General features: G+C 36.7%; 1 protein-coding gene across 6 annotated transcripts in view; it reads left to right on the top strand.

Annotated features, from left to right (window-relative positions):
* Positions 1 to 26,533, top strand: part of HECTD4 (HECT domain E3 ubiquitin protein ligase 4) — a 79,313-nt gene that overhangs the window by 8,107 nt on the left and 44,673 nt on the right. For 4 of the 6 annotated variants that reach the window (XM_074886796.1, XM_074886794.1, XM_074886792.1 and 1 more), the window contains exons 2-20: positions 4,378 to 4,895; positions 7,447 to 7,536; positions 7,909 to 8,039; positions 10,296 to 10,404; positions 11,060 to 11,198; positions 12,150 to 12,320; positions 13,544 to 13,736; positions 15,013 to 15,174; positions 15,270 to 15,383; positions 16,743 to 16,883; positions 17,260 to 17,492; positions 17,881 to 18,026; positions 20,102 to 20,172; positions 20,821 to 20,926; positions 21,425 to 21,545; positions 22,465 to 22,593; positions 23,795 to 23,919; positions 25,011 to 25,164; positions 25,396 to 25,496. In XM_074886796.1, coding sequence (XP_074742897.1) covers positions 4,378 to 4,895; positions 7,447 to 7,536; positions 7,909 to 8,039; positions 10,296 to 10,404; positions 11,060 to 11,198; positions 12,150 to 12,320; positions 13,544 to 13,736; positions 15,013 to 15,174; positions 15,270 to 15,383; positions 16,743 to 16,883; positions 17,260 to 17,492; positions 17,881 to 18,026; positions 20,102 to 20,172; positions 20,821 to 20,926; positions 21,425 to 21,545; positions 22,465 to 22,593; positions 23,795 to 23,919; positions 25,011 to 25,164; positions 25,396 to 25,496 — 2,954 coding nt within the window. The remainder of the gene's footprint in view (positions 1 to 4,377; positions 4,896 to 7,446; positions 7,537 to 7,908; positions 8,040 to 10,295; positions 10,405 to 11,059; positions 11,199 to 12,149; positions 12,321 to 13,543; positions 13,737 to 15,012; positions 15,175 to 15,269; positions 15,384 to 16,742; positions 16,884 to 17,259; positions 17,493 to 17,880; positions 18,027 to 20,101; positions 20,173 to 20,820; positions 20,927 to 21,424; positions 21,546 to 22,464; positions 22,594 to 23,794; positions 23,920 to 25,010; positions 25,165 to 25,395; positions 25,497 to 26,533) is intronic. The other 2 variants (XM_074886795.1, XM_074886793.1) reach the window with 1 other exon arrangement.

Below are 26,533 nucleotides of genomic sequence, written 5' to 3'. Positions count from 1 at the left end.
GTGGTGAAGTTTTATTTCTTCCCCTAATTCTAGTGTCCTGGTTACTTTAGAATTTATATTAGGATTACTTGGTTACATTAAATTACACTTTTTGCACTGACTGCTTTTTTTGTTGTTGTTCTTTAGAAGTTATTCTTTAAACCTTTGTATTTTGTTCTAAAGTGGTTTTTTGGTAAATATTATTGATTGTTCCTAAGGAAAATCTTAATATGCCTTACCTAAAGCAGAAGGACTGCTCTACCACCACCGATGTACATAAGGTAGATTCTCTCAATTCCCTTTACATCTTAACTGCTACTAAGCATCTTAACGTTTTCATGTCCTTGTTTTCATAGTATCATTTTTCTAGCTTGGCTAGTTGTCTTTTGCTAATTCTGAATATAATCTGTATGTTCAGATTTTGTTTAGTATTCTTCCTTTAAGCATATGTTTGTTTGTGTTTCTAGCTTGATGGTGTGACTGTTACGCTGCTATTTCTGTTAGAGGTTGTCTTTTCAGATCTAAGTAGATACTTGGGTAACTTGTTTCATAGCAAAGCAATGTGATTGTTATATCCTTCCATCCTCTTAGATTCTGTTTAAGCCTTGTTAGCCAAAAATGTTTGGTGCTGTGAAGTGCCTGATTATTTACTGGTGCAGGTGACTGCTTGTGATGTGCCTGAGATCTCCCCAAGTGTTGTGTATCGAGGCGGGGTGCCCAAACACCACTAAGAAAAGGATGCTGGAGATCAGTCCTAAATCAGAGCGTAAATACTCAAGTGTAAATACTGAGGCATCAGGGAGGCAGGGGAAAGGGAGTTTTACCTCTTTCTGAATGAGGAGTAGTTGTTCAGTGAAGTGTTGGAGAGGACAGCTTGAGTAACAGACATGTGCATCTGCAGGGAAATGAATCTGTGCTTAATGTAACAAAGAGAATGGTCACATCTCCTGGATACGAAGAGAATAAACTCATCTGGGGGAGAAGGATTGAATTTTTCTGGGGGATTTAAAAAGAGAGATTTGGCAGAGTACACCAGCTTTTATAGCCTGAAGAAACCACCTGTAGTGGGTGCAGCCTGGGGCAAAAGGTGTTCTGAATGGCAGCCTCCGACAGCCACGTGCCAGGGAGGTCTGCAGTAAATCAGCTGGTAAAGGATGGGGAATAGCTTTCTGATTCAATCTTAGTACAAGTTATTTTAGCACAGATTTTCCTTTCTTCACCTGTGTCTTTTATGAACACTGGTAGTTGTACTGTCTGTTTCCGAATCTGTGAATAAATGTGGTGGTTTTTTTTTCTTGCATTTTACTTTAACTTGCTTTGACTTCAGGTAGCTTCAAGATAACAAGCTTTGCCTGAAGATATGAGAAAACTGTAGTGTGCTGAGGAAACCTTGCCAAGGGCTGTGATTCCTTTGTGAAGCCTTCAGACTATCCAAAGGGAAGCAGTGCATGTGGCATGGGCCAAATGTGTTGGGTTAGAGGAGTGTTTTGCTAACCAGCGAGAACCAGAACGGTTCCCTCCTGTGCGACAAGGTCTTAGGAGCGTGTCTGAACCCTGAAAGCTCCCCAGTTGTTTGTGACGGCCAGTCACTGTGAAAATTGGCTTTTGAGACTCCTTTTTGGAGGTACCTCTGAGTACTTGCCTCTAGTCAGTAAAATGTCTGTTGAAGAAAACAGACTTAAATAAAATTTTCTGAAGACTCCTGTATAGTAGTTGACCTTACACCTTTCTCCTAATATCCTGTTATTTTCTGGAAGTACAAATGCCTACTTAAGACTTTTAGATGACATTGAATAGTTAGGTTTTTTCACTGGATCCATAAGCCATGTATGAAAACCAGATTATGTAAATGGCTTTATTTTCAAAAAACTGTAAGTCCCATTTTAGAATCCAGTATACTTCATATATCGCTAACCCAAATTAATGCATATTTCCTTTATGAAAGACCAAAGCAAAACACTCTTAACAGTTCCAGACAGACCATACTATGCTTATAAAGCAAACTGTGAGAACAGTGAGAAAATAAAACTTCAGCAGGGAAAGGCTTTTCATCAGCATATCTGCAAATACTTGACACTGGCTTCTTGTCTTGATTTATACAAGACAGACTCAGAGATGTAGAGCAATATCAAAGACAAAAAATCCATCTTCCTGCTAAACTGTGGGACCTGAGGAACGAGAGCGTGTGACAGTGTGACTAGTTTTCGTAAGTGTGCCTTCAGTTGGATCCTAATGAGTGACAAAATTTGCAAGGTTAAATTATATCCAAAATGTGCACCTTTGCAGCAATTTTGATTACAGGTTTTTTTGAGAACCCACCAAACATAACTTTGGTAACTTGGAGGAAACTGGAAAAAATGTTCATCAGTTGCAATTGGGACTCAGTCTTTGGTTGCCTTTGCAATTTGGTTGAAATAAAGCAGTTCCCATGTGTTTGAATATTTAAACCTTCCACTTGTTATTACACACTGGGTACAGATTTGGCTCAAAGTCCACATGAGGTTGTACAAAGTTTATGAATTAATTGTTATAATTTAGGTGGCCACAACTTTTTGAAATATTACCTGGCATGAATTCCAGGTTTCCACTATATTTATAGGAAGGGGAGAAGACTATAAGCAGCTCCCCCCACAGTGGAAGTGTAATCTAAAAGGGAAAGCCAACTAAGCATACCACAACTTGTCTTTTGTGGTGTCTTTGTTATTAGTATAGCTAAAGACCATAAACCTGTTTTCTTCAGCATGTAATTCTCAAGATGGAAACATTAATTCTCTTTTTCCTCCATTTCTGCAGCTTGTTATCACTTAGTAGAGGATCCATCATGTATTTAGTTTAGTTCAAGAAAGTCAAAACCAAACTGTTTTAGAAAGTGATTGCATCTATAACAGGAAACAATTAAACTTATTTTTGTGGCAATAGAACACAAATTAACATGAGGTGGTTATTTTAAACGTATATGTGGTTTAGAGACTAATATTCTTAATTTCTTTTAAGAAATTAATTAAAAGTTCATTATTTTAGGAAGCTCCGATACTAGCATCTATTCAAGTGTAATTATTGTGTGAATTACTTTAAAGTGAACTTTTCACGACTCTAATGATAAGTTTTCTACTGAAAAGCTGTTTCATTGACTTTAGTAAGGGTGTTTGTAGAAATGGCAGATGTGATTTGTCCTGAAGCCTTTTATCAAGCTGTTCAAAATTCTACAATTAGACATAAACATCTATTTCGTATTCTGTATGACTACTGCCTACAGTTAAAAAACCAACAAACAACCCTGTATGAAATTACCCATTGCATCTCTTAATCTCTCACATTCTTCTTCCTTTTTATTTATTTTTTTTTTTAAATTAAATGAGGGAAGGACAGTTTTACAGCATAAAGATGGGCCAAAGAGAGTGTGTTTGGAGGTGGATGAGATGAGGCAGTGTGACATGCAGGCAGAAGGCCTTTGGACACTGGATCCGAAGTATCAGAAAATGTTTGGCTCGCTGCTTTCCTTGAGGTTGCCGTAGCTTAAGTGATTTTGCTGATCTCAACTGTGGTTGTATGCTGTAGGGAGAAAAGCTGCCTGTAATTACTTAACAGTCTGAGTTCTTTCAAGTACCAGGCTGGGTACTAACCCATAAATATTTTTCTTTCTGTCATGGTTTACTTGTTTTCTGTTGTTCTAGCTTTGTCTCCAATTTTCCTTTTTTCTTCTGTCTGAAATGATGATGATGAGACTTTTAGGTTTTTAAACTATGGCAGCAACTGGAAATATTTTGAGAAAGGTGTAGCTAAGTGCAGTGTGATAAAATTGAGGAGGAAAAAAAAAATGGGAGGGATTGCTTACAGCACAACTCTTGGTTCATTTCAGAGAACTAGTTTGTTTGTTTGAGAAAGCTCTAAAACTAGAACATACACATTCTTACTACAAAATATTGTTGACCTATTAGTTTCCGTAGAAGGGCTCTAAACTCAGCCCCTGGGACCCTCCACCCCCTCAGTCCTTTTGAAGTTCTTAGCAAAATTGCCTTGATTACAAAAAAAAAATGCTCCAGGGAAGGCGAGGCTTTATTTTCAAAGATAACTATTTGTATGTATTTTTCTTTAAGATCTATATTACTGTTGGTTTAGCATCACAATCGAAAGTTGAAAAATCTCTGTCAGCAATCCCCAAGGCGGGGGGGTTCAGTGACAGTGCTGACTCGGCAGTAACAGACTGTACCGCTTGCGTGCTCTTTGGCCTCCAGTGTTACTTTATTCATGCTCAGAAATTTAAAAAATAATAATGATTACACAATTTATTGTAGAGGACAGCTGATCTAGAAATCACACTGCAGGCATACGTTACTTTTTTTTTTTTTCCTTTAAGAAGAAAACCTATATAAATAGCAACTTTTTCCCTCCTTTCAGATACTAACATTTGAGACCAAGAATCCGACGGAGCTGGCTGAGCGCTTGCGATCTGTGTGTGGAAACCAGAGCAATGCTTATGCTCGACTGCTGGAGTACCGCCTGAACGCTCTGCGGGGACTCTGGAACGCCCAGCGCCAGCTGGCCTTGGAGGAGCAGCATGACCGGGAGAGCTCGGGGGACGAAGAAGCACTGGCCTTGCTCAAGCGTCAGGGCTTGTTACAGCAGCCTGAACAGGCACCGTTTACTTCACGGATGGGGCTTCTTTTGGTCTTTCCCCTCATTCAGTCTCAAAGTAGAACAGACCCTTCTCTCTGTAACATAACTGCTGAGGTGCTATTGAATTGCCTTCGAGACTGCCAGCCTTTGAGTTTGACTAAGGAACCAGCTGACTGTCTTAATGGGATAGAGTCTTTGCTGTGCTCCTGGCTGGAAGACACTTCTGCTTCAGGCCAGCAGATTCCATATAAGCAAAAAGAAAATGCTGCTGCTGCCCTAGTTGCCTTGGCTTGTGCAAGGTAAGGAAGCTGCACTGAAACATGTTGTGGTTGATATTGGTGGTAAGTGTTTGCATTTAAACATAAGAATCAAAAATGATGTGACCACACTGTTGATACTAATTTTTGGTTTACACTAGTGTTTTTCTTTCTAATATTTAAATATTGGTTTGGAAAGGGTGAAGCTGATAAGCTAAGCGTTTATTTTTTGCATGTGTTTAGCATATGTAAAAACAGAAGGATCTAGGTTAGAAATGCCTCTTGTGCATATTGCTGCTTCTACTGCAGTGATCTGTTCTAGGAATGGTTCCAAATGTTTTTATCATGGAGGAGAGTTGTCTCACTTTTCCCTTTGTACTGCCCCTTTAATCCCGTAGTTTATGCACCTTCATTTGGCTGTAGAAGGCATTACTGCCAAGTTTCAGGGCAATTAATTTCAGATTTCAGTGGTACCTGTGAGACATCTGGAGGCATTTTTTCATTTTGTGGCTAGTGAAGAGTTCAACCAGTGTGGGTTGAACCATCCCGTGCCCTGTATGGGTTTAGCACAGCATCAGGTGATTGAGGACAAAGTGGCCTTAATTGCTTTTAATAAAAACTGGTGCTTTTTAGGGGATGAAGTGTGGGGAGAGGGGGAGGAGTATATAAAGCTTATCTTCTGCAAAGCCACATGAACGTGGGTCTAAAGTCACTAGTAGCCTTTTGAAAATCTTGGCTTTAATGTTTCTCAGATTGCAATCTTGTCTGTCAAGTTTAACTCTGATTTAAGATGTTTAAGTTCTCAGGAGATGTCATGATTTGCTTTAGAAAAAGGTTTATTCAAATGAAGAACACTTAATTTCTAGTGTACTTGTTCTAATGAAGTCAATGAGAAATCTACTGTATGTGGCAAACTCTTCTGCACTGACAGCCGCCTTATCTAAAAGGCAGTGTACTTGAACAAAGCTCAGATAAATTGGATTTGATAAACACGATCTCATTAATTTTTTTTCCAGATGTCAATTTTCAGGAGGTATGGGATGTTCTTTTACAGCTGAATTTGTAAAAGAGCTAAATTTTGAATACACCTTTTGATATGAAGGTTGATCTTATATTTTCTTTGCAAATCTGTCTTGCATTGCTTACAGAGTTGTAACATCCTGATGTGCTTTGTTCACCTGTGAAAGCCTTGCATTTTTCCTTTAAATATGTAAGTTGTGTTGGGTGCCATTATGAAGAAAAAGCCTTAAAAATGAGACTATTATTGAAATTCCTAGTTACAATCTTGGGTGCTTCATATTACTAAGAATAAAACAACAGGGTAAATATTGCTTTCAATAATTAATTGAGGCGCTTTGAAGTATTCAGTGTCATTTGTCTCCAAGCTGAGATTCATCAGTGGAAGCATAGAGCTGAAAATGGCAGTGGGGGGGAAACAGAGTTTGCGGTGTGGAGGAGGAAAGTTAAGGAGCTAAGGCTGACCATGTGTGACGGGGAGCAAAAGGCTGTATTCAGCAGGGAGCATGGAAAGGACCTCTTCAATTGATCAGTCATGCTTCTAAAGAAATCAGTTCATAACTGACTACTGTCATGCCGAAGATACAGTCAAGTTTCTCATATTTAGCTAGGCTATTATACCTGGAAATAAAGCCACCACATCTTCCAGAAAATAACTTTTCCTAATACCCCAACCTTTAAAACAGAAACTGTGAAATATATTTTTTAAAGACCTCTGTATTTCTGTATTTCTACAAAAAACAGGTGTTTTCCACTATACTTATGTACAGGTTTCATAGATTCTCCAAAAAAAGTATTCAACTTATGAATGAACAAGAATTATAGTTACAAACTTCGTATATTTGTAAATACCACAAAAAAATTTTAAAGCAACACACTTTTAGGCAAGATTAGAAGCAACTCTTACTTCGGTTTGATTTTGTTTTCAGAAGTATCTAGTCCTTATATACATTTAAATGCATCATTTCAGAAGGGGGAAAAGCTTCCAAATTTATGTTTGGAAGTAAAAGTAATCAGCATCTTGGTAATAAATTAATTAGTCTGGTCTTTTCTATTTTAGTCAAGAAAGCCAGCTCTAGCTATGTCTGCAGCAGCTCTTACTAATACTTTGGCTCAGCCCCAGGAAGACCCGCAGCTTGTATCTGAAGATTTAAATATGATTAATCAGCTACAAGAAATAGTGAAAGTAGCTGTCTAATAGACGCAAGATGGAGGTATTTTATCACGTGCCTAGATTGCCTTTCCTGTACGTGGTGTTTATGACACAGCCCATGGGTGCTGATCTCCCTACCTGCACGGTGCGTCATCCTCTTCCAAAAAGCTGGTGTGATTTAGACCAGCAGTTCGCCAGCATTCTTCCTTTATGTTACCCTCTCTTCCTCTTTTCACTTCCTCCACAAAAGAATGAAAATCATCCAGAAAAGAAATGCAAATTAGGAAAGAAGCTTGATGACATATCTTGGATATTCTCTCTTTATGGTACTGGATGTTATATTCTACATAGATGCTGTTGTCTGTGTGCATTCAGTCTTGTTTCAATAGACATCTTTAATTCATGTTTTTCTTATCCTTTTAGAGGGTCGCTGAAAACCTTTGTTCATACAGTGCATCTATTACAGAAACAGACTGATCTAGGATCCTTGCCTGTGGCTGATGTATTGTACAGGTTTGTAGTGACTTTTCTAATTGTAGCACTTCTACATCAGCTCTGAAAATATGTAAGTGCATTTACAGATAAATGTCTTTAAATGTGATTAAAAGGCTTTAGAGTTATTGAAAGCTCTAGGAAAGATCAAAATTTAGTCAATTGCAGAAGGAAGACATTAGAAAGTCAAATCTAAAAGGATCTACTAATTGTTTTGGGGTGTTAAGTTTTAATTTTTTTAATTTAAATATTGATGATTCCTTTAAGTGGCTTATGAACTCTGACGGAGAGTAATTACTTGAACTATATCTTCATCTCAACTTTTGATTTAGCTAGTTTTTGCTATCAGCTATCACTATTTTCTATGCATCTTACTTTATTTTCTGCTTAAAGGTTGTTGCTTTTGGAGGGAGGACCTGGCTCACCCTCTTGTTTGCTTGGAGGAAAGCACATAGTGTCTTGGGGCTTTGAAGACATGTTACCTGCGCCCGATGCCAACAGTAGTTCCAGCAGTGAAAATAAAGGTGAATTATTTCATGACTGTCAATATTAGCAGGGGAGGACAAGATGCTTTTAGTGACGATAATGGTTTAAAAATTAATGTAAGGCTTTGGAGTTGGAAAGAATTTCTCCTTTTCTGTTGGAAGTAATGTAAAAGCAAGTACAGTAGATATCAAATAACTGAAAGCTGAAGGGTTTGGAAGGACCATCTGGAGAGAGAACTGGGCATCACAGGAGTGTCTCAAAGCCTGATATACAATGAGAGGGAGGGCAGCAGCTCTCTGGGTGCTTTGTTGTCTTAGTCTGTACGTTCAAAACTGAAGTTTTGAAATCATGGACCTAAATTACAGGAGTACTAAATTGTTTACATTGTTTGGCTTGCCATACCTATTCTCATTAAGTTAATCTAACGAGATATGTAAATGATTTGTTTGCTTTTTTTAAAGTTGATTTGGGGATCAGATAGAAAACATCATCCTGTTTTTATATTAAAATTAAGAGGCTAAATCTTAAGTCTGGTGTGTTAATGATAGTATGGCTGCTTTTTTTTTTTTTTAATTACAGCATAATGGGGTTCAGAAAACATTGCTTTTCAGTTGCTGAAGATCAGATGCTATTTTAAATTGTCTGGTAATCAGGCTGTAGGAAATGATCAAAAGCCGTAGATCCAGTGACCCACCCTGACTTCAGTGGGAATTTTGCAGAGAGGTCAAACTGAGTTTGGGTATTATCCACTCATTAGTCTCTCAGTAAGCGTAACTTATTTGTCCTGTGCAGTATCACTGTATTCAGTAGCTAGCTATCGTTGGCAGAGCATGTTTATTTTTAGAAGTACAAGTTCATTGCTTTCTTTTTTTTGGGTTCCCTTTTCCTATTCTACTTTTGTTTCTGTCCAGTGTTTTATATGGGGTTTTTTATGCCTTCTCTTGTATTTCTTTCCCTGAATTAATTCTCAGTTTTTGCTGCTTTGTTTGCTTGCTATTTTTGCACTAAATGAGAGTTCATATTGTTTCAGAAATACTAGTTCAAGCTTTGATGACATCTCATTAAGTTTAATGCAAGCCATAGGAATTTACAGAGCTGACTTGTCATTTTAGGCTATCTGCAAATTTAATGAAGACATCTATATTTTGAAGAGGTGGTTTTGCTATGAGAGTGGCTAGATGTATTTTTTTTTTTCCCTTTCACTAGCTGACTGTTCAGAAACTGTAACCTTAAATAGATTGACTGGACTGATTTATTGACATCCCTGTTACAAGGCTTTGCCTTGTGTGTACCATCTTGATTGTTAATAATTACTACTTTGAGTGAGAAAGCTATGTTCAAAGTACATTTTTGTCTTAATTTAACCGGTCAGAGGTGGAAGGGTCTGCTTACTAGCTTTAAGAGAAGCACAAAGTTGTACCAGGAATTAGATCAAGGCTCAATATTGGATTATTCCTTCCTCACAAACAATTATGTTATACCAGCAGTCCTGAGCAAGAAGACTTGCATAGTCATAAGCCTTACTTGTATTTTATCTTGCTACCAGTTCTGAACAGCATTACCTGTTGCAAAATTGGAAGAGAATGGTCTTCTGCTCATTTGCGTCTTTCTGAAGGCATTTAATAGCAAATACTCAACTTGTTTTATATTGTAGTGAAGGAATTTTCTGCTTGAAATGCTTTCATTGAATAGTCCTGTGTTCCTGAGCATGGTTGGGTATGCTGGTCTAGTTCCTACTGTATCTATAGTTTTGAATAGTGTGCAGAAAAAGCAAGTTTAGACTTACTGTTTGGGTTTTTTTTTTTTACAGCAGCTTGGGCCATAATACCCAAAGACAGGTCTTTGACACTGAAATGAGAACACAACACAGGAAAAATAAATTATGGATAAATGAATGATGTACATTTGAATCATGAAAAAACAGCGCTAATGCCACTTACTATCTCAAAAGAGAAGCTGAGTGACTAGCATCTAATTCTTGTTAAGTTTATTTGGCAACAGCAGGAGGTTTTAAATAGTGAATAGTATTCGTGTGATCTGGGCACCTCTGTAAGGCTTGAAAGAAATGTAAAAAAAGAGTGGACTGTGACTATGTTACAGTACCTCTCGGAACACTAAGTCATACATTCAGTATTAAAAAAATGGTTCTGACCCGTTGGTGACGATCTGTCGTGAGCATCTGTTGGTTTCCAGTTGCTGTGGTAGCTACCACAGAAGCGTTAATGACCACGGAGAATTTCCAGTTTGGCATATTACAGAGGAGGTCTCTGCTCTATTCTTCCTTCCCAATTCAGATGCAGACTTAGGGCGCTGTCTTGCAGCAGATGGGCTCTATCTTTATACAACGAATTCAGTGGGCAGAGGAATAAGCAAATTAGGATCTGGATTACATGGTACTTTGCGGTAAGTGACAGTTGAATATTTGCTATTCTGCAGATCTGTTTTTTAAAAAAAAAAAAGTTATTGTTCTGGTAAACCTCTCTCAGATGTTAGGTGCAACAAGACTAGAGCATATTATGCATTTTCATTAAATGCTATTTTACTGTTTTGTTTTTTTCATCTGAAATTCTTCTCGAGTATATTTTCTCTAGATCTCTAGAATAATTTAGGTTGAAAGGGACCTCTGGAGGCCATCCAGTCCAACCTCCTGCAAAGAGGTATACTAGCAGAATAGCTGGTATTTTAAATTTTATTTAATTTTTTAAAGGTGTAGTAAGTTGGTTTGTTTTTTTGCTGAGAGGGTTATACTGTAGACTGGTTCTGTGACCTTTTTGTTTGTAGTTGTACAATTGCTGAATTTGTAAGTATTTGTTTTCTAATTACGTCATTCATTATATAAATGATTAGTGTGGATGTGACTCACTGTACCTTCTTGCTTCCTTATTGCTTGGAAGTCATGAGGCTTCTTATGCCTTAGGTCTTTTACAGTAGAAATTGCTGCCTTACGCTGACTTGAATTTATGTTCAAAGTTCAAGAATGTGGTTGCGAGTTGTTTGTAGAAAAACAAAAAAATATCACAGGGTTTTAAAGCATTTTAATATACTGCTTTTTTACCAGAGGTTTTGTGTACTGCCGTAATGAGGAGCTGGAGACCGGGTGGGTTGCTTTTGGCAACAGCAAACTTCTCCATCGGCCCGTCTCTTTTGATAATAAGCCTCACTCCCTTTTCCAGGTCGTGGATCAGCATACCCTTCAGGTAAAAGGAACAGTTCATTGCAGAGTTATAGTAGAGTAAGGAGATGTTCTTAATCACAACCATTTCTAGCTTTCATTAGTTTTGTCCTTGAAGTTGCTTTTTTTTACCTTGTGAAACTGCCTTTTTATAAACCTCCATTGAAAGCATTGCATGATGGAACTTGTAAGTTATGTTACAGATATTCCTGTTTCCATGTGCTAGAGCGTGAGCGTGTGTGTATATATATCTGTGCATGTATATGTATGTGTGTATATACGTACATGTATATGCATATACAGACTTACGCTGTATTATGGTAGTGTTGCAAGAGCTAAAATATAGTATGGTCACATCATAAAGCAATCAAACAATAGCAAAATGGACTTTGATTCAAACTGAAAGCATGATCTTCCTGAACAGCTCATCATTCTTCTACTGTAACAAAATTCAGGTATTGTTTCTGGTCTAATTGTGTTTTGTAGATAAATAACTGTCATCCTTTGTAAAAAATGGATAGTTTGTTTGCTTTGAGTTTTCTCCTGCTGTGGTTTTAAGGATGGATATGCACATTTATGTCCAGTGTGTTTCCTGAAACTGAGAATGTTTCTGCTTTTTTTCCAAAGTTTTGAATAATGTTTCAGAGAAGTTGCAGAAAGCAGATAACTCTTAAGCATGTATATTTTCCTTAAGGTACTGTGGGTATGCTCTCAGTCATTAGAGAGGAGATGATCCTTTTTAGGTATGTTAAATGTTTAGATATATAAGCTGTGTTGTATGCAGTAGATCCATTTGGCAAGCATTACAGAATACCTCTTTGTAACAAATAAATGTAATAGTACTATTATGTCCAACAGTAAACCTCTTCTGGACTAACTGCACTTGATCTTAATTTATTTATTTTTAAGTACGCTGTTAATATTCATAAGAACAGACTTCAAAATAAGAACTGTTAAGATACTCTCCTTCTTGTAGGTATGTCAGATAATCCCAATGCCAGTAAATCACTTCCCAGTTGGCAGTACCATGACTACCGTGCATCTTTCTTCAGATGGTACATATTTCTACTGGATTTGGTCTCCTGCAAGCCTCAATGAAAAAACACCAAAAGGCCACTCTGTCTTTATGGATATTTTTGAACTTATAGTAAGAAAATTATGTGTTTTCTCTGACTTTGGAGTTGGTAGCATGACTACTGCTTAATTAAATATCAGTGCTTGCAAATCAACATGTTGGGTTTGAATATTGACATGTGTAGGCTGAATAGCTGTTTGTAATGTGTTTATGAAATAACTTTTAACCGAACAGAAGGCGTGTCGTGCAGCTCTGTCTTCAGAGGACGTACGATTGTCATACTCCAGCAGTATGAATTGTCTTGTAACGTAAAATGTTTTATTATAATTAGCAGTTAAGTTTTACGCTGGGACAGTAATTCAGCATATTAGGATTTAAAACGTTGTTCACTGTGGATCTGCTTCATTGTGTTTAAAAGCCAGCCAAAACCAATTGTTTAGTCTACATTGCATTTTATAGCCTAAAATTTTTTTACGTTGTATGACTACCATTGGTTTTAGTGTAAAACCAAATGCATTCAAAATACTAAGTCTAGAGACATGTATCAGTAGTTTGAACTCCTTTTTATCTCAGTGGCTTACATATGTGTGTGTATGTATATACACATATATATGCTTGCATTTGTGTGTGTGTGTACTTTGACAGTGAAGCACCTCGGTCTAAAATTTTACTCCTTTATACAGCAGAGCTTACAGCAATTCATAGACCTCTAATATTGATAGTTGAAATTGTACGAGGATTGAGCTTTGCTGGATTATTTTGGGCGCAGTGTCTGTATATCTGCTCAGCTAGAAGTGGTAGGCTATAGTAGTACAACTTCTGGAAAATGCCTAAAGCTGTAAATCAGATCTTATCTTCATTAAGAGATGCATTCTTTAGTAACAAGTCCTCTGAAGACTATGGTCTAAGAAAATCATTGCTTATGCTTTTTGGCTGGCAAATGATTTAAAGGCCTCTTTTTACAAAACTTGCCAGTGAAACATCATTAACAATACAGGGAAGTTAAATATTTTTAAGTAGACTTCCATAAATAAATTTAAAATTATGACAAGCAGCTCTGACTTTGAGGACAGACAAAATAGAAGATACTATATTGAACCACAGAGTTGCATACAAAACAAATACTCATCTGTCTAGCTTTTATAACACTTTTTCGTGAGAAATTCTGCCAGCAGGGTTTAAGTTTGTATCCCTACTTGATATATTGTGGTGTTCAATTTTACTGTTCAGTTAAGGTAATCTGTCTCCTACAGACTTTAATATCTAAAAATTTTTTTTTTTCTCCATTTTAATAGGTAGAAAATGGCGTATGTATAGCAAATCCTCTACAGGAACGAATTATATTGATGAGAAAAGAGGGTGAATCTGCAAAGAGTATAAACGAGATGCTCCTGAGTAGGCTGTCTAGGTACAGAGCCTCCCCGTCAGCAACACTGGCTGCTCTCACCGGCTCTACAATCTCCAATACGTTGAAAGAGGACCAAGCAGGTCAGAAGAGGTTTTACTGACTCTCAGTAATTTTTCATGGTTTGTTTCTTAACACATACAGTTATCAGTTCTAGTAATTACTAATCTCTTAGGACATATTAAAAAAAGTGTCCATTTTCTTTTTCTAAAATAAGTGTTTGAGATATATGTGCAGTATTTGCTTAATGCTTGAATAACAAGTTCCTTTGCTAAATTAGGCATTTATTGTGAAAAAAGTTTAAGAATGAAAACTGGGAAGGATACTTGTAGCACCCTTTTTTCTCTGTGTATTCAATTACAGGACTGGTTTATGCTGTATTTATATTTATATAATAATTATATAGTATTATAAATTGGAGGTAGTTTTGCTTTTTTGAGGTAATTTGTGCAATGTTTGGGTATTCTTTTATTGACTTGCTGAAACTACCCAAGTTAATTAGGGAATCTTGAATGAACAGTGTTGATGGCTTTCAGGATGATCTTTAGCTTTGTAAGATTTATCTTAAGATGAGATTCTGTTCCGTTTATCCTCATTACTTCTCTTCTTCCTTCATATGCACATGCGTTTTCTTTCTTCAGTTTTAAACAATTAAAGGTATTTCCATAAAAATAACTTATACAGGAAATGGATATGTTTACAGGGAAGCTGGCAAAGAGGTAGCTCAAAGAGCTATTTTAAAGGCTGTATTTTGCCAGTTAACAACTAGAGTGCTACAGAAGAAGAAGAAGAAGTGGTTATTCTTGGATAATTCTTTAGTCAGTGCTCAGAAAAGTGTTGATCAGCTGTGCAGGGGCTAGATCATTATGACTGTATACGTTTCATGTGGAGCAGGAGAACTTAAAATAGTAAATGCGTAGTGAATCTCAAATGATCTCTTCATGCTAAAAGATTTTTTGGCTCTAAGATACTGCTTTCAATATGTTTATCATCATACAATTCTCAAAACAGTTTTGTTTATACTTAAATTTTAAGCTGCTAATTTTCCTGGTTTGAAAATTGGAGATTGCTGTCTTTTTTTTTTCCTAAATTTTTAAGTTCTCTTTAGTTAAATAACCTGTGAAACTGTTTGTGTGCTGCTGGGGATTGGTGCTGAATGTGTGGAATTGAGGCCACCCCCTACATACAACTTCTTAATGCAACTTCTAAATGCTGCAAAATGAAGTTTCAATGAATTTCCCTATTGACTTATTTGAAGCCGTAAATAAAAATCTGCCTTGTTTGCTACCTGTTACTATGAGTTTTTAATGTTAGGAAGATATACATGATTGTGTTATGTTTTTCTGTTTAATATTTCAGCTGCAAACACTAGCTGTGGGCTGCCACTGAAAATGTTACGGAAGACTCCGATATACACATGTGGAACGTACTTGGTGATGTTGGTCCCACCCCCGGGGGGATCAGGCAGTTCTGCAACACGCTCGCTCTTTGGAGGAACAAGTGCTTTGTCATCTTTAAAAAGTAAGTCAGATATGTTTGGGGCAGATTTGAAGTCCTTGGTTTTTTGAAATATAATAAACGTCTCAGAAATTTATTGGAGACTTTTTTCTATGTAGTCCTTGCTTCAAGCTTGGTGTTCAATATCTCGGATGGACAGTTCACAAGCCGAGCAGATCTCATCGATGCTGCAGGAAGTTCGCTTGGACGTGGTGCTCTAGTTCCAGGGCTTGGTAAGAATTAGATCTCTCTTCTGGGAGTACTTCGGAACTCGACACCCCAACCCTTAGATTCTGAGTAGTCTGTCTGGATTTTAATTTGCAGTGAGCAACTCTGCAGCTGGAGTTTCATGTCTATGGTGAAATTTTAAATTTAACATTTTGGAAGGTTCAGAATTCCCTGAAGTATCTTGCTTTGGCAGTTTCAGCTGCACACAACCTCAAGAAAAGTGTTTTATGTAGCAGAAAAGAATCTTGAAAGAAGTCTGATTTTTATACCCTGCTTATGCTTTAAGGTGCTACAAAGTTCTGAGTGTCTTGTCTCTATATTTGAAAATCCATAACTGCATCTTAGCTGGAAAGATGTTGTAGGTATTTCTGATTTCCATATTGCTTTATGACTGAAACTTCATGAGTGTTTTCTTCAGGACTCTTTTTTTTCTTTTAAACCTGCTTGGTATAAGAAAATAATCTTCTGAACAGTGTCCGTGCTACTTAAACACTGCATATCATTGCTAGCATTTTAATAAGCAGTGTTTTTGTGGCCTAAGAAAGAATGTATTTCTTTAAAATGTTTGAGATAAATAGTTTTAAGTAATATTCTAAATGCTAGGATGCTTGGATAGGTATAACTGTATATTAACCTGTTAGCTTGTTACTAGAGATTTACCTCAGTCATTTGAAACATGTAGACAAACAGGTTATTTTTGAACCTTTAAAGTATGGTAAAGGCCTCTATTGTACAACAGTTGTGTCTCTAATCCACTCATCCCTTTCCTTTTATTGTTTTGGACCCGCTTGTGTTTGTAGGCTTTAAGCTTTTTAGGAGATTAGTCTCTAATAAATTTTTTTTTTACAGTTGCACCGTGCAAACTGTCAGTTTTATTAAAGCTATTATGTTTTTACCACAAGGCCTTTAAAACAAATTCTAAGGTTCTTAATTGTCAATAGCTTTAGTAAAATAAATTTGGAACCTTTTCTCCTCTACTTTGTATAGAAAAAGTTAGAAAGTTAGAAGTTATCTGATGCCAGACTCAACTATTTTTAGTTGATGCACTGTGGCAGTGTGTGAGAGGTTTGCAGAGGAATGATATATGTTATGTACTTACAGATAATGAGCACTGGAGTACTTACCTGAAACAGATGTTGTACATTTACTTGAAACATCAAAAGGGATGTGCATTGACTTAATTCCTTTGTTAAGAAATCTCCTTTTAATGTTTTTCATTCCCATGCATGGTTATTAAGTTGCTGTCACATGACAGAACTTTCAAAACAAATAACTTGGATTTATACCTGCTATAAAAATATTTCAGTCTGTTTTTCTAACAAATATTCTAAAATTTGATGTGCAAAATATTTTCCTTCTCTTAGGTGCCTGTTATGATACTATGAATAACATGATATGGACATGCTCTAATGATTATATTGATCAGTGGTGTAATCCCGGGAACCAGGCGTTCCATTGTGTCTGTCAGAGACTGGGCGTGAGCCATGTCATTACAGAGCCCAAAGGTGAGGTGAACCTACAAGTCAGCATTTTATACAAAGCAGGAGTGAAATGTATGGTTATCATAGAATAAATATACAGAAACTACCTTCTGAAACTTTTTATTAAAAGTTGCCTTCATTCTTGAAAAGTTATTTATAAATATTGGTCATGGTTTATCTTTGCTTTAAGAAAGAAAAAAGCAAAAAGTGAGATGTGTTTGGAAGCTTCCAGATTCTTGCTACCTTTAGCACATTAAAAAAAGTGATGTGGGTAATTCTTTTGTTTATCATGTGGGCGGGTGTCCTGAAGTTAGAGACGATGATGATGTGCTGCGTTTCAGAAGCAAATCCTAATGCTGTAGTCTGTTTGCAGACAGCATTTGAACTGCTTTTCTTCTAGGGGACGCAACGACCACAAATGAGGTTATTAACCAGTTACTGCACCATGTTGGTGCCATGTGTATCCACCAACTCAACCTGCTTGCAGTCAGCAACAATCTTCCCATAACAAATTTTTTGGGCAAGCAACATCCAATTGAAGCACATCATCTCAGCAGTATTTGTGACATTATGGAAAAAGCTATGGTGAATGGAGATACTTGTATAATACGCTGCATCCTTGTTGTCTTTCAGGTACAAGGGCATCTTAAATGTACTTCACAATAAACACAAAAAAGTTGCTTTAGAATACAGGCAACCACTCGATTTTATTAGAGTTTGGTTTTTTCTTCGTTTCATTCAGTTTAATGGAGATTGACTTAGCAGTGGCTTTGCAGTATCTTACACACCCATTTAAGTATCCTACTATAAATGTAATTGCCACCTTTACACACTAAAATAAAATCCAGAGAGGTTACTTCCTTATTTCTTTGGGTTTTTCCTTTTTTTTGGACCCAAAGTCAGTTTCTGACTCTCAGATTTTTAGTGGCCTAGATAAATAGTTTGAGAAACTGACTGGAGAAGAAGAGTTAATGTGGACAATGTTCAAGTTTTTAATATTGTTGTGTTTAATTTTTCTTAGGTGGTTTTTAAATTCTTCTTCAGCCCACAAACCGAAAGAAACAGAGATATTGTTAGAAGGTCTGGCCTATTACTTTGGCAGTTACTGATGGCACCAAGGGATCAGATTTGCTCTGAAATCCAGAAGGAGGTTTGTCTAGCTATTAGGTAAATATCTGTTCTGTCAAATTAAACCTAATTTAGATTTTAGATTATTTGAAAATGTTGTAACAGATGAACATTCAAATTGTATTCAGCAGTTTAATTTAAAATTAAATTTAGGTTGGCATTGTATTTATATCTGTGGAAGAAAGGAAATGCAATGTGTTTGTCATGACAGTGAAATAACAGGTAGTAATTACTTCCTATACTTTTCATTTGTTGCTTTTTATTGGTTTTCTTTAGCTTTTAAAAAAATGTTTACTATAATACAGCTGCTAAATTCAAGCAGAGTTTTCTTCATTTCAGTGATGGCTAGAATGACTTCAGTATTTAGCTTGTATAGTTTATTGGTGTTCTGGAATAGGCAAAGCTAATGTCAGCTTATACCAGTGTTTCAAGCGACAATACTAAAATTTTCCCAAACAAAAGGAATGTAAGAGGAAGCAGAATGAATAATACTTGAGGAATGCTGTAGTATTGAAGGCCCAGGGGAAAACACGGACAGGGTAGTAAGGCTGTCTTGAGAAAGTCGGGTTTATGTTTAGAAAACAGGAATCTCTTTTGGTAGAAGGGTGGGCATTATGTCTCTGGGCTGGTACACCAGGTCATCAAACACTTAAGCATGATGGTTGCTTTAGCTCCACATCATATTAGCTACTGTGTCTCTTGAACCTGATGCTGTGCAATTTCCTTTCTCCGGCTTGTCAAAATAGCAGAATGACTAAGTACAGGGAAGCGAGCAAAAAGTGTGATTGTGTATCACGAAAACAAGATAATGTAAATCTCAAGGACAAGGAATGCTGTCTCAAACGTCCTAAGTACAAATATAATCTGCTTTCAAGTGGGAAGTGCTCCAAAGGTTGAGAACAAAACCTTCTGAAGATCAACCTGCATTTTTTTTGTGTGAATCATGACATTCCAAATTTCAGTGGCTTTATGCAACTCTGGGTGAAGGAAGAACAGCATATCTTTAGTATGATTAGCTAGCATTTTCAGGGTCTTACTTTCTGACAGAGAAAAGTGTATCCCATCAGCTGTATGGACAGCTCCTGCATTTTTCCCTTGTTTAACCCTGTATCCTCCCATGACTTGTAAAAAAAACCTCAGAGGTGGGGTTTAGGTAACATCTGCTTCCTCCTGTTTTCTCACTGGGGGATTCTGATACCAATGGAAACCTCAAACTTAGCTTGCAATGTATGATAACTTTTCCTGATGTTTATATCACAAGTTGGTCAGCATGAGCCAGAGGGAAGGAAGCTGCAATAATCTCTCAGTGTGAAGCTGAAAAAGATACTGGTTTTCTTTTCTATGAGAGTGTTATTTAAAAACAAAAGGGGAAAAGAAAAGAAGAAGAGGTCTGCATAATAGTGTCAATTCTTAAGACAGACACGAAGTACTCATTTGAAGTTACTGTGATTTTTCTCTCTTGATGTGGTAATTCCTGTAGAAAAGACAAAGTTCATCACAAGGTAGAGGGGAGACACATCTCCAGAAGGAGTATTTATGCATAGCTGTGTTTCTGAAACGCCACCTCTAGAATCTTCTGCTTAGCTTAAACTAAGACTTCTATAAGGAGCCAGTCTTTAATTACGAAACTGTAACAGTAGTGACTTCTTGATTACTGTCTCTTGCTTTTTCCATTGTTCTTGTCACAGATAAGCTACAGCTCTTACCCTCTACCAGAGCTGTCTGAGTCGTTCTCTAAGCCATCATCCATTTTTTTTCTGACATCTGTCTGTTTCTTGAAAAAATGATTGTGCTGTCGTATATACAAATCATCAATGTGGAGTTTCTCAGAAGGAAGCAAATAGCTCTTGAAGCAGCTTTGGGACCTCAACAATAAAATATAGTTGATTACAGGAGATTTCTGGAGAAAGCAACTGCTTACTATATGACTAATATAAATGTTAAAATATGGAGGATGCCTTTCTAAGTTGGGAGAAGCTATTATGTAGTCATTCTAAATGTTGCATTGGATACTAAGCTGAGGTTCTGTGGTGCCATTTTTCTCATGTGCATTGAAATTATTTTTTTCACTTTTGAAAACGTTAAGTAATACATGGTTTTATTTTTTTCTTTAGCTCTGGTTTAAATATCCTGTATCCTGGAGAAGCAGAAATCAATAATTTATTGAAATTGGTCTTAACTGAAGGTGAGAATGTCTTATTTACGTGTGAGAGTGTGTTTTTTCTAATTGAAAACAAAAAGTGAAAATACTTCTCAACCCGTGGAGGGAGAACAGTTCTGAATATTGAGCACTAGTCCTGTTAGGAAGTTATGGAATGCTTCAGGTTCTGCCTCCTGAAGGGTTCCATGGTCAAACGTATGTTAGGTGTAGAAAAGGAAAATTTGTCTCAATCAGACAGCTGTTTGAAAAGGATTAAAGTTCTCTTTAGTCACTGTTAGTAATGTTTCTTGTCCAGGTTGTATTTTAGAACATGTAGTTAGCAGTTAATGTTACCCATGGCAATGACACAGTTAACAGAGGTAATTTTAGTCCTTAGTGAAACAGTAATAATCTACTTGCATTCACCATGAAATGGGAGTCTGGATTTAGAAGCAGCTGATGTGCAATAATTTGTTACTTCATAGGAACATGTTCATGTGTCGGAGTCTTTGGAATTTAAGATAGTGCTACGTGCAGAGTAAGTTTTAACAGTCTGTAATATCAACAGGAAATTGGGTTACACTGTAAATACAGTAATTTCTGAGAAGTAGCATATATTAAGCAAGATATCTGAGGAAATTAAATTAATTCTGTAAAATGCTGTTTTGCAAAAGTTTTTGCATTCCATTTTAGGAGAGAGAAATAGTGGTCTCTCTCAACTTCGCGACGTTATCCTGACTAATTTAGCTGAACAGCTTCAGAACAACAGATTTGGAAGTGAAGATGATGATCATTATAGGTAAAATGCAACAATACGCTTCCCCTCCTTCCCATTTATAATGTACCTTTCTGTTATTTGCTTTAGGTAAACTTGCATAAAATTCTGCTGAAATTGCTCGTTATCTCACTGGCTGTGTGACCTGAAATACCGTCTTTGTGTCCATAGGGGAAACTTTAGAGAGTTTTTAGAGTTTTGCACACAGACTTAGTTTTGAATTCCCTGCTACTTGCCACGTATATGGTAAATGTGGATGATAATTCATAAGTGTGATGCGACACTGCTGTCGTAGACTTATATCAGTCCAGTGCAGGAAATCACTGGCAGTCTGTTGCATTGATTGTTGTTAAACATTTCAGGCTTGGTTTTCTTTGTGTCAGAATCTTTGAAGTTGAACAGATGTTTGTTTGGATTTCACACAATTTGTGATACAGCTTGCAGTGACCTTTGAGATGAGCTATACAAAATACACCATAATTAGACTGTTAACATTTTACATCTTCCTTGCATTTTTTGAAGACTAAATGATGAGCTGTTGCACTACATTCTCAAGATTGTTGTCCGAGAATCTTGTGTCTTAATCACCAAGTGCCAAACTGTATCTAAAGATGATTTTCAAAGGCTTCTTTCAACTGTGCCTGTAAGTAAAATGTATTTTGATAAAGTATATTTGCCTTTGGCTTCTTTTCCTCCTTAAATCCATCGTCTTCACTGAGTACGTAGAGGTGAAACTGTTACAGTTGTGTGTCTTATCAAATACAGGAAGAGTGTCTTTTGTTTATGCTGTGCAGGGAAGGAAGAAGCAATTTCTTACAGTGAAGTAAATTGTACAGTAATTCTGAAACAGGTTTATATGTGGGGATATTTTCCAGTTGCTCTGGTAGTTTAAAGGAAGCTTGTGTATCTCAGTCTTCAAAGTCTTACAACAACTTAAAAACCAAAATAAACTCTTTCTACAGTTGTGTATAATGATTCATACAAGCAGGACGGATTATCATTTACAGATGAAAATGAGTGAAAGTTGACATTATTTAATGGTAAAGGTATGCATAGATGTTTTCAGAGGATCAGCTCCCTGATCTGGCTGATGGCCAAGGCAGGGGAGCTTGCATGCAAACACTGGGGAGGGGGGAAGAAGTCATGGCCTGTGCTGCAGGGGGATGGGAAAGGATTAGTAGCATGGAACCACCACCTTCAGGAACGTGGATTAAATTTAGCTCTGTGGTGGCATTCTCTTTTAAGAATTAATTAATGTTAGACTACTTGAATATTACCATAACATTACATAGTTGAATAAAATGGTACTGCTTCTTCATATGTTTTCCTAGTTATTTCACAAAATTCAGTGTTTTGCAGCCAGTTTCTTCTCTTAAGGATGTGTTAACAAGCTTGTGTTAAATCAGCAAAAAAAACTTTTGTTCAGGGGAAATTATTTTTTGATTTTGCTTGTCCTCTCCCTCAACTTTTTTCCTCTTCTATATTTCAAAGTACAAGGATTGCCTGAATCAAAGTTGATTAGAGGCTTTTGATAATGTGAAGTGTACTTATTTATGTTAAAGGCTGCATCTTCGTGTTTGCGGTATCTGATGGCTGTACAGAACCACCTCCTCAGTAATACTATTTTGATAAAACCTGATGAAAATGATGACAGTGACAGCTCCTTGCAGGGAGAGACATTGAAGGTACAGGTAAACACCGAGTTTTATTCTAGTATGGCTCTCTACAGTCAGTGTTCCCGTGACACCTCTTGTTTCTGCAGTGCATTCTACTTACACTGTTTTGTTGGTTCTTTTTCTCTTGGTATAGTTCAATTACTGTAGACAGTTTTTTCTTGTTTTGCAGCTGAAGTCTGCAATTGTTCTGTGTTCAGTATTCCAACTTAGGTTCTGTGTTGTCAGTGAAAGCAGACACTTCACTTTCTAAATATAGTATAAGGAGGTTTAAAATGTATTTTAATTAATATGTGCTAGTAAGAAAAAGTGCGTGCCAGGAATCTTTTCTTGACACATAACCCCACCACCTTGTCTTCTCCAAATCACTTAGGTGGTCCTTGAAAAAATGTGTTTCAGATTTAAATAGGAAAGAGTTTTCTCATTTGCCTCACCTGGTTTCTGCCTTTTTGCAGTTTTAAGTTATAAATCTTATGTAGAGCCACCTACATCTGTTCTCTGAAATAGCGTGAATAATGTTTGTGGCAAGGAAACTGTTAGAGGAGAAGGTTTGCAGACAGTGGTTGTTTTGTTGGTATAAGGTTTATTAAAATGGTGTCATTTCATATTACTGCTGGAATAGTCTTGAATGAACTCACAGAAGCCAGACTTGTCCTAGCATGCAGGCTGTCTTATAGCAGTTTTTGTAACAGTAACAATTCTTCTATAATGGTATGGACTTCTGAATTCCTGGTATTGTTTGTTAAGCTGGCTTTGTCTGCTGCTCTTTGAGACTTTGTGTGCTTGTAATCTGCTGCAGTTAAAAGTTATTTGTTCAGGCTTATTGAGTAAATGCTAAAATATCGTAGTACTTTTCTTGTCTCGGTATTCACCCATGTTTTCATTGTTCAGTTTCTCTCTCTACAGTGATCCTCATACCTGCTAGGACATTCTGTCACCAATGCTGTACCTTGGCTGGCTGACAGCTCTCTCTCCTGTGCTGGACTTGGGGATTCCTTCCCTCTAGAAACTGGATGTGCATCCTGTAAAATATGCACCTAGTTTCTCCCAGCACTTTGGGCTTAGCATTAATCAAATTTAAGTCTTGGATGAATCTACTGCTGCAGGCCTGCCAGGTCACATTATCATTATTTTAATTTGGAAATCCATCGTTTTGTTCTGTTGTCCTTTTTTATATTCTCTAAGAATTTAAGTATTCTATAACTCTTCTTGTACCTAGGAGCTAAAGGCCAGCATTTTGTCTCTTGCTACACAAATTCTGACAGGATGCGATGAAGTCTTAGAAATGCTGCAACAAGTCACTACAGCACTAATAAACAGTGACATTTCTGATAGAGAGCAAAGGTAAGACAAGTATGAGTATGCTAACTTGTAAACCGTTGCTTTTTGTGGCATATTGTACAAGCACAGTTAGTATTACTTACTTTTTATAACTTCATACTTGAGCTTTGAATGTATAGGAACTGTTTCTTACTATAGCATTTGTTTAGCACTTACCTTTTGAAGAATTTAGACTCAGACTCTCCATGTTAGTACTACTAGCTTGATAATCTATAGAAACTTCAAATTGGTAAGGTTTTAATCCATTACAGTGGTACTTGTGAGCAGGGTGACTGGAAACAAACTGTAGTTACAGCTGGGAATATTCCTGTCAGCTGGGAATATTCCTGTAAGATGGGGCAATTTTTCTTTATTTTTATATTTCTGACTAATACATCTCTGGTAGCTGGACTAGGTATTTTATCCACGACAGGTCCTGGATGTTGTTATGATATCCTTCATGTTTCATCAGATTGTGTCACCTTGCCCTTCCCTGTCTCTCCTCCACTTAAAAATATATGTTGGGAATGGGGCATAAACAAAAGCTGTGAACCTTTTCTCTCATCAAACAAACACCTTCCTCTCCAACTTGCATTTCAGGTTTCAGTTTCTATGCTTTTCAGTGCCCGCAAGATTAGTTTTGTTTCTTGGCAATACACAATTCCTTTGAGATGTTTTCAGATGGGTTTCATGCTCAAATGGATTTTTGTAGATGCAGATTCTCTTAAAGTACTTTGAGCTAAGTGTGCTAGGAGCCTGATGTACATACTGAACAAAGACATTTGTGTTTGATGTGGACTTTAATCCCCTGCCCATGGGAGCTTATAATTTTCTAAGTAATTATTAAACTCTTGATTTACTGTCTTCTGGTCTATCATTGCTTAGTAAGAATTGATAGCAAAAACTAGGATGCTAACACTTTGGAGAAGTTGCAGTGTTTTCAAAATACTAAGTTTTTTGTTTTTTGGTTTTTTTTAGTATAATGTAAATGTTCTCTGCTAGATTTTGTATTGCCTACTTGTGCAGTCTGTTACAAGATAAAACAGATGACTTAAAATAGTAGTGATAGTCTCTGAAAATAACTGTTACTATGTAAACCTTGATTCTCCTTACAGATTGAAAGGCCTGGAGCAAATTACAAAGGCTACTATGCTTGGTCATCTGCTTCCCGTCCTGCTGACATCTCTGATGCACCCAAATTTGCAAACTCTAACTATGGCTGATGCCTTGATGCCTCAGCTGGTGCAGCTGGTTCTTTACACAAGTCAGGTATGGTCTTTGTGTCAGCAGTTGGCTACAGAGGAAGAAAGATGTCGCATGCAAGAATGGCTCAACAGCTACAAAATCTGATAATGCTGAATATTAAATTTGACTTGGTACAACAGTAATGATTTATTGTCATTAACAACATACAGTGTGATTGTTAAGATATTTCAGTAACAAGATCTTACAATGATTTACCATTTGCCTGTTTCTAACACTCTGTATTTTGTGCCACAGACTGCACTGCTGCTTAAAACTCAGTCCCCAGTTTTCTCAGAACTGAACAGTTCCCCCAGTGGTGCATCAGAACAGAAAGGGAAGCTGTTACCTGATGAGAGGTGATTTTCTTTACATTTGGGTCTTTTCATGGGGTAAAATATCTTAGCTGTAATGTTCATTTGACTGTTGCTGTGGGATAAATCTTAAAGCAGCAATTTTTAATTTTTTTCTTTTTAAAGGCAAAGCTGTATTGGTTTGTACAACTGTCTTAAGAGATATATAAGCCTTTACAAAAGACAATTAGTTCTGTATTTTTTTTGCATATAGAATTAAATTAGTAATTTCTTCAGGTTGTTTGCACAGGGCATGGTTTGTTTTGTTTTTTCCCTTGCCTCGAGCGTTAGGAATTAATTCTTAATGTTCCTCTTACAATAAATTAGGCTAAGGAAAGCCATCATGAGAATATGTAAATTGCTCTGGCAGCATGAGATACAGTATTAAAACCATTGGAAAGATATTAAATGGTTTCATTTACATAGAGAAATATGGTGGTTTTAAGTTCTGCATTTAAATCCTGTGTCTCAGCTCAAAATTATACAGCTTCTGCTTGGAAACAGAAACATGCAGCTAAATTAAATAAAAAATGCTATCGGAGCTATTTTGCAGTGTTGCAGAATTTGTAGTATTAAACAACTTGTGATAATATACTGTGTGAATACTGAAGAATTTATTTTAAATCCTCTGAATTCTACGCTTCAGTGAAATATTAGGCATATTGTTTTATGACAGTGTAATCAGTTTTGGGTGCTGTCGCAGGAGGAAAGTTTTTTTTTTTTTTTTTATGCTACCAGTCATGTGTTAGAATCCATGTATAATACCATTTACTCTTTTATGGTGCTACTTAGCTTGTTTACCATAATTTGGAAATTGGAAAGCATAGGGAAAAGTTCAGATTTTACAGGTCAGAGATTGGCATAGTTATTTCTAACGTACAGAGTTCATGCTGTTTAAGTTCTGTGTGTTCCCTCAATACAGTTACACCTAAAATGAGGAGTCAATACTTTGTGTCGCTGTGTATCAATAATGAGAGGTGATTTGAAGTACTTTATATTCAAACATCAAACTATTAAGTAGAAGTCTGCGTGTTGAATTTTAG

The sequence above is a fragment of the Strix uralensis genome, chromosome 17 (genome assembly GCF_047716275.1).
Source record: "Strix uralensis isolate ZFMK-TIS-50842 chromosome 17, bStrUra1, whole genome shotgun sequence".
In the NCBI taxonomy this organism is placed as follows: Eukaryota; Metazoa; Chordata; class Aves; order Strigiformes; family Strigidae; genus Strix; species Strix uralensis.
This window is presented reverse-complemented; position numbering and strand designations above follow the sequence as displayed.